Below are 10,808 nucleotides of genomic sequence, written 5' to 3'. Positions count from 1 at the left end.
TCCAGTATGTTGTCTTCATTTTAAAATTAATTCATAATTTATTAAAATAGATAGTGGTGGTTGTGTAAGGGGTAACAGAGAGAGCATGCATTATGTGGAGTGACAAGTTAAATTTGACATTTATTATAGATAAATAGTTTTTGTTGTTGTTGCTGCTGCTGTTGTTTCATTGTTGAATATAAATTGAAAACAAAAAAGATGTTCTCAGTTTTTTTTTTCTCATTTCAAAAAGTTTTTGTATACATAAAAAAACAAAACAATGGTTTACAAAATCATGTACACTCCCATGAGATGAAGGCTCCATATATCAGCAGGCTAATAAAAGCCCCCACTTTTTTTTTCTACATGGAGGGGGTCACCTCATAGGAGCTGCCATATCAAGCCGAGATCACATGACCAGCAGAATGTCTCACATTCTCTACATAATTACCCTGTTTTTCGTCTTATGTTCACAAATAAATTCATCGTCAATATAAGCAACTGCTATACCAGTCAATGGAACATGAAGCTAATTAATTAATTTTGCTATTTATTTGAGATACAGATATTGGTATTAATATTGCCGGTTTCAGATCAAAAGTACAATGGTTTCGCCTGTCCACAAATGGCTTCCATTTAGAATTTTTAAGGTTGTTACTTACTCCCCTTAAAGGGATAGTTCACTTAAAAATGAAAATTACCCCATGATTTACTCACCCTCAAGCCATATAGGTGTATATGACTTTCTCCTTTCAGCCGAATACAATCAGAGATATATTTAAAACATTTCCTGGCAATTTGAAGCCCAAAATTGCATTATAAGAGTAATCCACACGGCTCCAGGGGGTTACTAAAGGCCCTCTGAAGCGAATCAATGTGCCATTCTCTGCCATTATAATGCTTGGATTAGCCAGGACATTTTTTAATATAACTCAGAATGTATTCACCTGAAAGAAGATACACCTAGGATGACTTGAGGGTGAGTAAATCATGGGGTAATTTTCATTTTTGGGAGGACTATCCCTTTAAACTTCATAGTCTTATATGGGCTATGTGTCGGACACAATCCACTTGTTACACCCAACAGCCGCCTCAGATAGGATTTGGAGGTAACCTGATTAACGAACCAGCAGCTCTGCTGAAGAGCCATGACTGAGGGCTTCACCTCTGATCCACTGACCTCTCTGGATTAGTCTAGTGGTTGTTTGTGCAGTGAACAGCTCTGGATCTCTGGAAACTACACTCACCTAAAGGGTTATTAGGAACACCTGTTCAATTTCTCATTAATGCAATTATCTAATCAACCAATCACATGGCAGTTGCTTCAATGCATTTAGGGGTGTGGTCCTGGTCAAGACAATCTCCTGAACTCCAAACTGAATGTCAGAATGGGAAAGAAAGTTGATTTAAGCAATTTTGAGCGTGGCATGGTTGTTGGTGCCAGACGGGTCGGTCTGAGTATTTCACAATCTGCTCAGTTACTGGGATTTTCACGCACAACCATTTCTAGGGTTTACAAAGAATGGTGTGAAAAGGGAAAAACATCTAGTATGCAGCAGTCCTGTGGGCAAAAATGCCTTGTTGATGCTAGAGGTCAGAGGAGAATGGGCCGACTGATTCAAGCTGATAGAAGAGCAACTTTGACTGAAATAACCACTCGTTACAACCGAGGTATGCAGCAAAGCATTTGTGAAGCCACAACACGCACAACCTTGAGGCGGATGGGCTACAACAGCAGAAGACCCCACCAGGTACCACTCATCTCCACTACAAATAGGAAAAAGAGGCTACAATTTGCACAAGCTCACCAAAATTGGACAGTTGAAGAAAAATGTTGCCTGGTCTGATGAGTCTCGATTCTGTTGAGACATTCAGATGGTTACGTCAGAATTTGGCGTAAACAGAATGAGAACATGGATCCATCATGCCTTGTTACCACTGTGCAGGCTGGTGGTGGTGGTGTAATGGTGTGGGGGATGTTTTCTTGGCACACTTTAGGCCCCTTAGTGCCAATTGGGCATCGTTTAAATGCCACGGCCTACCTGAGCATTGTTTCTGACCATGTCCATCCCTTTATGACCACCATGTACCCATCCTCTGATGGCTACTTCCAGCAGGATAATGCACCATGTCACAAAGCTCGAATCATTTCAAATTGTTTTTTTGAACATGACAATGAGTTCACTGTACTAAAATGGCCCCCAAAGTCACCAGATCTCAACCCAATAGAGCATCTTTGGGATGTGGTGGAACGGGAGCTTCGTTCCCTGGATGTGCATCCCACAAATTTCCATCAACTGCAAGATGCTATCCTATCAATATGGGCCAACATTTCTAAAGAATGCTTTCAGCACCTTGTTGAATCAATGCCACGTAGAATTAAGGCAGTTCTGAAGGTGAAAGGGGGTCAAACACAGTATTAGTATGGTGTTCCTAATAATCCTGTAGGTGAGTGTATATGATATGCTACTGAAAGTTTGGTAAACAGCGCACTCTTCTGGTGCAGAAAGGAGCATTTTATTTTCCAGTGAGCTGTTTGACAGTGTACACTACAGTATATATGTTCTATAGCTGCTTCAGATTATTCATAAATCCTTTGATCCATGGTGCATTATGAAGTTACGTGTGTGTAAATGCAAGTAGGTTGCATTGGCCTTGATGAGATTTGCTGATAGCTATATTTAGGATTAGTGTTCTCTGTATGATTTATTACTCATTTAATATTATAGACATAGTAATATATATATATATATATATATATATATATATATATATATATATATATATATATATATATATATATATATATATATATATATTACTATATATATTACTATATATATATGTGTGTGTGTGTGTGTGTGTGTGTGTGTGTGTGTGTGTGTGTGTGTGTGTGTGTGTGTGTGTGTGTGTGTGTGTGTGTGTGTGTGTGTGTGTGTGTGTGTGTGTGTGTGTGTGTGTGTGTGTGTGTGTGTGTGTGTGCGTGTATAAATTATGAGAGAGGGATAAAAGTTTGTGAACCCCTTGCAGAATCTGTGAAAATGTGAATAATTTTAACAAAATAAGAGAGATCATAAAAAAAAATGCATGTTATTTTTTATTTAGTACTGTCCTGAATAAGATATTTTACATAAAAAAGGTTTACATATAAAAAAAAAAATAGCTGTTTGTGATCCATTGATTCTTACTGTGTGTCATTCCCTGGATGATCCACAGCTGTTTTTAGTTTTGTGATGGATTTTCATCCCCTTTGCTTGTCCTGAGCAGTTAAACTGCCCAATGTTCTTAAGAAAAATTCTCCAGGCCCCAAAATGTATTCAGTTCTTCAGCCTTTTCATATTTGAACCCTTTTCAGCAGTGACTGTATGATTTTGAGATCCAACTTTTCACACTGAAGACAATTGAGGGACTCTCAAACACAACTATTAAAAACGGTTCAAGCATTCACTGGTGCTCCAGAAAGCAATGAAAATTATTTTTCAAGGTAAATTGTACTTAATTTGTCTTCCGGTAAACAAAAAGTATCTTCTGTTGATTCCAAAGGGCCATCTTCATCCTGTTCAAACGTTTTCACTCCCCGGCTTTTAATGCATTGTTTCCTTCTGGAGCATCAGTGAATGTTTGAACAAACAAGGGACTCAAGAACAACCATCACAAAACACAAAAACATGGATCATCCAGGTAACAACACAGTATTAAGAATCCTGTTCAACGGGGTCATTTTAATAAATTCACCTACTTTTTTGTCTTGTGGACTATAAAAAAATGTATGTAAAATATCAGGAAAGTAATAGGCCTGAATAAAAAATAACGCATTTTGTATGATCTCTCTTATTTTGTTAAAATTATTCACATTTTCTACAAGTGGTTCACATACTTTGTCTTGCTATATTATATATATGTATATATATATATAAATTGTAGTATCAGCCCAGTTGCAGAAGCAGAAGAAAAAAACAACTGTGTTGCCAGGTATCGCTAGTAAAATAAACACCCTGGTCTGACAATTACACAGAGACATAGAAGAAGGTTCCATAATCGAGATTGTGCTTGTAGTTGAGATTGTTGTTCATGAAAAATATTGCTCAGTTTTTTGAGCAAGTAACCTAATTAAGCTTAATTTATTATAAGTAATTGTTTTATTTGTTATATTATTATATATTTATGTACTTTCTTTTACACTGTATGCTGCTTGGATTTACTGTCGTGTGTTTAACAACGATAATGCTGTTTGTTATTTGAAGAGGTTTAATAAAGCCTTCTTAAAAAGTGCATAATAATCAAATTAAGCGGACCTGGCAACACTGGAAGAACCCCTCACTCAGGCAGGCGCCGGCTTTTCTCGCGTGATTACACGTCTGACGTCATGCTTCTTTGCGTTAGTCGAGAGAACTGCAGAGCGATTTCACCTATATTTCTCTACAAAGCGTATTCATTCATATAGTATTTAATCGTTTATGCGTTCCTGATTAAACACATATTTTATGTATGTAATAGGACTTTGCACCGGATATTTTGGGTAAGATTTCAAATGCATTCAGTTACCTTAATTATATTCTGCAAGATGCAGTCTATGGCTGTATCTCCAAACCCAGTGAGCTGCCTACCAAGACAGCATTTTGGGGCATCATAAGCGCCCATTCTAGCAAAGTTGTCTTGGTAGGCAGCTCCCTAGGTTATTGCATACCTGCAAATGTCTTGTTTCATTACAATAATGCTCAATAGAGAAAATCGCAGTAATATTGCACTTAACCATGACTTATTCCTTGGATAACGAGCAGGGCCAAAGTGAACTGTCCTTTTTATTTTTTTTATACTTGATAATGTTAAATGCTTTTAATAAGTCAATGTGGAACATATCACTTGTTTTATAAAAAAAGAAGAAATAAAGAAAAAATATATAAATGTTAGAAGGAACATTTTTACTTTTAAAAAACGTAATCTAAAAACCGACACGAAAGTTAAAGTAGCCTACTATTAAAACTTAAATAAAAAATTAATTAATGATAAATAAAAATATTTAAAAAGTAAATTAAAATGACAAAAGCCCATAACAAAATTAAGATATACAAAAATGTATATGTATAGAATAATATTTATATTTAAAAAAATAAACGCTATTTAAAAATATTATTAAAAACTTGTAATAGTGAAGAATTGATAACCGTGTTAAAATGCTCAGCAGGTAAAAGAGAGACTGCAGACTTTCTTAAGATAAGATATAAGAATGGGTTAGAGTGACCATAATACGAAGAAGATTTTACATTGACTTGGTTCTTGGATAATTAAATATTTTAGATACTATAACTGTAATTTATATTTGTCCAGTATTAATCTGCAGTTCTTTTATTAGTTGGCTAATCGATATTGAAGTGTTTCTTTAAACATATAAAACTTAAGTGTTTGAGTTTGATAGGGTCACTTCCCCTAGTCCTTCATCATAGAGCCAAATAGAGATTTTTTTTCTATTGGTAAATATTAAAGAATAGCAAATACAAACATATTGACTCACAGAATAAATAATCCCTTCTTAGAATAAGTATGATTATTTTTGTCTATGTTTTTCTATGTAATACCTGTGTTGTATGGGCAGGATGGGTTGTGCAGACCTTATGTTATAGCTTGCTCTGTGTGGACATCACCGCCACCGTGGAAGAAAACAGCAGCTCATGGCACCAGGCCTACACAAACTCGGGCCCCAGCCCCCTTCCAGCACCACCCGAACACTTGTGCAAGGCCTGCGGAGGCCATGACGCCGCAAGAACGGTAAATCAGGTTAGGTCTACTCAAATCTCTCAAATTCTGCTGTGAAAACAAAAAAGGGCAAATCATTTCTAATTAAATTTGAGCATTTTTGCTGATTTTAATCCATTGTTCTCGCAGATAATATTTGAGAACAATGGATTGAAATCAGCAAAAATGCTTAAATCGAATTATATATAACATATGTTATTTTTGCATTTCTTAGCATGTCTGCGTGGACTGCAAAAACAACTTTTGCAGCCGCTGCTCGGTGCAGATGGATCTCCAGCCGCGGATGTGCCACACCTGTCAGCGGCTCCACTGCACCTTCTTTGAGCGGGCAGAGTTGATGAGGCTGAAGGTGAAGGACCTCCGTGACTATCTCCACCTGCATCAAACCCCCACGCAGATGTGCCGAGAGAAGGAGGAGCTGGTGGAGCTGGTGCTGGCTCAACAGACTCCCAGATCCAGCGGCAGCGCCGAATCCCGTTCACAGCCGCCTGCGCCTCCTCTGCCTTCCCTTCCACTTGCAGAGTCTGAACCCCTCACAGAGGAGGAAGAGGATGATGATGAAGAGGGGGAGGAGGAGGAGGAAGAAGAAGAAGAAGAAGGAGATGGAGAAGAGGGTGAGGAAGACGATGAAGATGATGAGGAAGAGGTATATGAAACAACTAGTTTCCGTTATGTCATCACTGTATTTCTGAATGTATTAGCGTCTCATCACAATGTAATCATGTTTTATCTTTGGGATTGACAACCGCATTTACTTACAAGTGTGAGTCTCGAAATGTCCCTTTCAAACAGAAACTTACAGTAGCTACCGTCTCGAATACTGTCTGCATTGTGAATGTGCTACAAGAGTCAAACCTTACCAGTACTCTCTTACCAGTGACCAAAGTAATATCAAATATGGCAATGTCCATAAAACGTCTTTTCACAACAGTCCAATTGAGTTCATCCGTCAAGTCTTCATTAATCACCAGCAGCTTTAATGCAGTGGTGGTCAAACGTTTACATAACCCTTGAGGAATCTGCAAAAAGTTAATTATTTTAACAAAATAAGAGCATTTTTGTTTTTGTTTTGTGATGGTTGTTCATGAGTCCATGTTTTGTCCTGAGCAGTTCAACTGCCCAATGTTCTTCAGAAAAATCCTCCAGGTCCCAAAAATTCTTCAGTTTTCCTGCATTTCCATATTTGAACCCTTTCTAGCAGTGACTATGATTTTGAGATCCACTTTTTTCACCATGAGGACAATTTAGGGACTCAAACACAACTATTAAAAAAGGTGCTAACATTCATTGATGCTCCGGAAGGAAACACAATGTATTACGAGCTGGAGGTGAAAACCGTTAAATCGTGTGAAAAACACAAAATTGACAGGAGCAGAACAGTGACTAGATCTAAAACCTTCAGATAACACACAGACACATCTCATATCTTTGTCACTGTAAGTTACTGAAATTATACATGAAAAAACTCGCAACACACAGTAGACACGCGTTTGTGCAGAGCAGATCTAGTGCACTGTATGGCACGACTAGTTCTCCAGTTTGATTCTGTTCACACAGCACGTGTTTTCTGAAAATGTGGTTGTGAGTTCAGTTATAGAATGTGGTTGTCACTCCCGCAAATAACGGAACTGTGTGTGAATGTAACTCAAATACAGGGCTGACCACAGTGTTCTGTTGCTGTGTGAATGTGTTCTTAGTCCACAGACAGCGAGGAGACGCTGGTGCACAGCAGAAGAGCTTCCCTGTCTGACCTGAGCAGGGTGGAGGACATCGAAGGCCTCAGCGTGCGGCAGCTGAAAGAGATTCTGGCACGCAACTTTGTGAACTATCAGGGCTGCTGTGAGAAATGGGAACTCATGGAGAAGGTCACCCTCCTCTTTAATGATCAGAAAGACCTTCACAACCTGGGTACGTCTGTCTGCATGAACGCCCTGAAACTATAATGGCGGAGGTGTAGCCTAATGTAGCCACATTTTTTAGTTTTTTTACATTCAAGTAGAAATATTCTGTATTTAAATCGATAACTTAGATTGGAATAAATTTATACTAAATGAAAAACATTGTAGTTTATAATATACACTGCCATACAGATGTTTGGGGTCAGTAAGATTTTTTTTTTTTAAAGATATTACTTTTATTCAGCAAGGATGTATTAAATTGATCAAAAGTGACATGTATAATGTTACAAAAGATTTCATGCTGTTCTTTTGAACTTTGTATTCATTAAAGAATCCTGAAAATATTTATCATACTTTCCACAAAAATATTAAGCAGCCCAACTGTTTTCAACATTGATAATAATAAGAAATGTTTCTTGAGATCAAATCCGCATATTAGAATGATTTCTGAAGGATCATGTGACACTGAAGACTGGAGTAATAATGCTGAAAATTCAGCTTTGCCATCACAGGAATAAATTACATCTTAAATTAAAAATTTAAGCAGCCATATCACCCTGTAGCCCTAGACTGGTTTCCCACTGAAGCTAAGCAGGGCTGAGCCAGGTCAGTACCTGGATGGGAGAACAACTGGGAAAACTAGGTTGCTGCTGGTAGAGGTGTTAGTGAGGCCAGCAGGGGGCGCTCACCCTGTGTGGGTCCTAACACCCTAGTATAGTGATGGGGACACTATACTGTAACAAGCACCGTCCTTCGGGTGAGACGTTAAACCGAGGTCCTGACTCTCTGTGGTCATTAAAAATCCCTGGATGTCCTTTGATAAAGAGTAGGGGTGTAACCCCGGCATCCTGGCCAATTTCGCCCATTGGCCCCTGTCCATCATGGCCTCCTAATCATCCCCATATATATATATACGATTGGCTTCATCACTCTGTCTCCTCTCCACCAATCAACTGGTGTGTGGTTCTGGCGCAATATGGCTGCCATCGCATCATCCAGGTGGATGCTTCACATTGGTGGTGGTTGAGGAGATCTCCCCTTCTATGTAAAGTGCTTTGAGTGCCTAGAAAAGTGCTCTATAAATGTAACAAATTATTATATAATTATGAATTATTATTATTATAAGATTTAAAAGAGTCATTGATCAAATAAATGCAGACTTTGTGAGACGTAGTCTATTTATTGTTGTTCGTCAAATTTACTGAAATTGACATCCTTGCACCTTTTTTTTACTTTCAGTGTCAAATACAAAAACAGAAGCAGGTATGTTTTATGGATACCATGGCAATTATAGCCCTAAAATGCTATATCAAACATGTGTGCGATAATACTATTTTTACACGTCAAATCTCTCACCGTTCTTCCAGCTGATCCTGCTGAGCCCAGCGGCCAGGAGGAGAACATGTGTAAGATCTGCATGGACTCCCCCATTGACTGCGTGCTGCTGGAGTGCGGCCACATGGTCACGTGCAGCAAATGCGGGAAACGTATGAACGAGTGTCCCATCTGCCGACAGTACGTGGTTCGAGCCGTGCATGTCTTCAGATCGTGAAATTCGGGTGCAAAGAGACAGACTGCCCCCTACAGGTGGTTGCTTTTTCACACGTTGAGCAACATTTTGTCAACGTTTTCTTTGGTAATGTTCCATTTTGCTGCTTTGTTTATGTTTACATGATTAAATGCACTCATTTGTTTTTTCATTGCAACAGTGCTATGTTGTGGCTTCGGAGTTGTGTTGAATACATTTGTTGACTTTGCACTTTATTTTTTAATTATTTATTAGTCTTCTTTCTTTATATCCATCCTTCAACATTTGCATCACTTACAGTATGTAAATAATAAGCAAACAAAATTTGAAGGGAAAAGTTGATGAATGTTCATCAGAGGTTAAGACAACGATTATAACTTCACTTAAGAGCCTCAAGAAGTGTGTGTGCTATCTGTATAAACAACGCTGTATTTAAATGGGTGGAACAAGCTTGGAAATGTGAAAACAGGGTAAGATGGTTGACTTTAGATTTAATTTGGAGCACTGATTCTCATGTTGTTTCTGTGTTTAAGTCTGTACAATAGTTCACCATTACAGTTTAATCATATCTATATGGCGACCGCTTCAGGGGTCATTCCGTTCTTGGTTAAATTTACACACAGTACAAGTACTGGTACTCGTTTCTAGTGAGTAGGTGCTATTTCCCAGGCTCTGTGCAATTCACAGACCGTCCCACTGTCTCATGCTTTGGTCTTGACTTCATATCGTGGGCACAACCAGTTTCTTCCAAACTGCCGAGAGACCTTTTCTGGCTTAAAATTAGCTTCAGTACATTCTTCTTCTTTTTTTTATTACACCGGTGGATAGTTCTCCACCATTACTAGTAATACTAACAAGTCAGTGTTGGTCACAAGGTGCTCATTACTGTCTACATATTTTGTTGTATGATAAAGTGTGTTAACCTAATAAAAAGTTTTCACAGAGTGAAAATCGTCAATCATAACTGTACATTTCTAAACTTGAATACTCACATTTATGGAGGTACAATGTTTTGAATTAAAATGGCAAGTTTATGAATGTATCATAATTGTGGTTATATAGGAATGTTTTCGTTTGAAATCTTTCTTGCCCATTGGCTGAGGAAACTGATGCATATCCTTGATTCTTTGCTTTTCTGAGCTGAATGTAGATGACACTGAGATCCTTCTAAAGCGTCTAGCCCATCTCTTAAACACAGATGAGACATCTGGATAAAAAAAGGCAATCTTTTTGTTTGTTTTTTTACTTATATTATGTAAGACTTTTGACAGGATATGCAACCTGTACATATTCTATATTTTGATAGCTTTGTGTTTTATGTATTTTCTAGTGCTGTCAAATTGATTAACATAAAAATGTAACATAACTAGAGATGCTCCGATCAGCATTTTTGGGGCCGATCACCGATTACCGATCACCAAGATCATGATCTGCCGATTGCCGATCACTGCCGATCACAGAATGGCAATCTTTTATCTATAATCTTGCAGAGTTTGCACCATTTGTAGAAATGAAACTAACTCTAAATTAACTGAGTCAAGATCTTGAAGAACCACCAAGTGTTTATTTTAGAAAATGAGATAACTTAAGACTATTGTAGGCCATCTTTCCCAAATAAATGTATATAATAAATGTATATAATTCTCACC

General features: G+C 37.9%; 1 protein-coding gene across 2 annotated transcripts; it reads left to right on the top strand.

Annotated features, from left to right (window-relative positions):
* Positions 1 to 4,327: 4,327 nt before the first annotated feature.
* On the top strand, positions 4,328 to 10,808 carry LOC307137007 (E3 ubiquitin-protein ligase rififylin). 2 transcript variants are annotated; one of them, XM_079834433.1, is made up of 6 exons: positions 4,328 to 4,498; positions 5,573 to 5,754; positions 5,948 to 6,379; positions 7,431 to 7,641; positions 8,871 to 8,894; positions 8,999 to 10,808. In XM_079834433.1, the coding sequence occupies exons 3-6, from the start codon at positions 5,999 to 6,001 to the stop codon at positions 9,181 to 9,183; spliced, it is 801 nt and encodes a 266-aa protein (XP_079690559.1). In that variant the 5' UTR covers positions 4,328 to 4,498; positions 5,573 to 5,754; positions 5,948 to 5,998; the 3' UTR covers positions 9,184 to 10,808. The 2 variants fall into 2 exon arrangements, with proteins under 2 accessions (XP_079690559.1, XP_079690560.1); XM_079834434.1 differs by having other exon boundaries at positions 4,346 to 4,498; positions 5,573 to 5,745; positions 8,999 to 10,106.

This window comes from Gobio gobio (genome assembly GCF_949357685.1).
Source record: "Gobio gobio genome assembly, chromosome: 14".
Classification (NCBI taxonomy): Eukaryota; Metazoa; Chordata; class Actinopteri; order Cypriniformes; family Gobionidae; genus Gobio; species Gobio gobio.
This window is presented reverse-complemented; position numbering and strand designations above follow the sequence as displayed.

Bases quoted from the DNA above. Each gene is read 5' to 3' on its own strand.
- LOC307137007 (XM_079834433.1), top strand. From the start codon at position 5,999: ATGGATCTCCAGCCGCGGATGTGCCACACCTGTCAGCGGCTCCACTGC. The intron at 7,642-8,870 runs GTACGTCTGTCT...TTTTACTTTCAG, and splicing joins GAAAGACCTTCACAACCTGG to TGTCAAATACAAAAACAGAA. The intron at 8,895-8,998 runs GTATGTTTTATG...CCGTTCTTCCAG, and splicing joins AAATACAAAAACAGAAGCAG to CTGATCCTGCTGAGCCCAGC.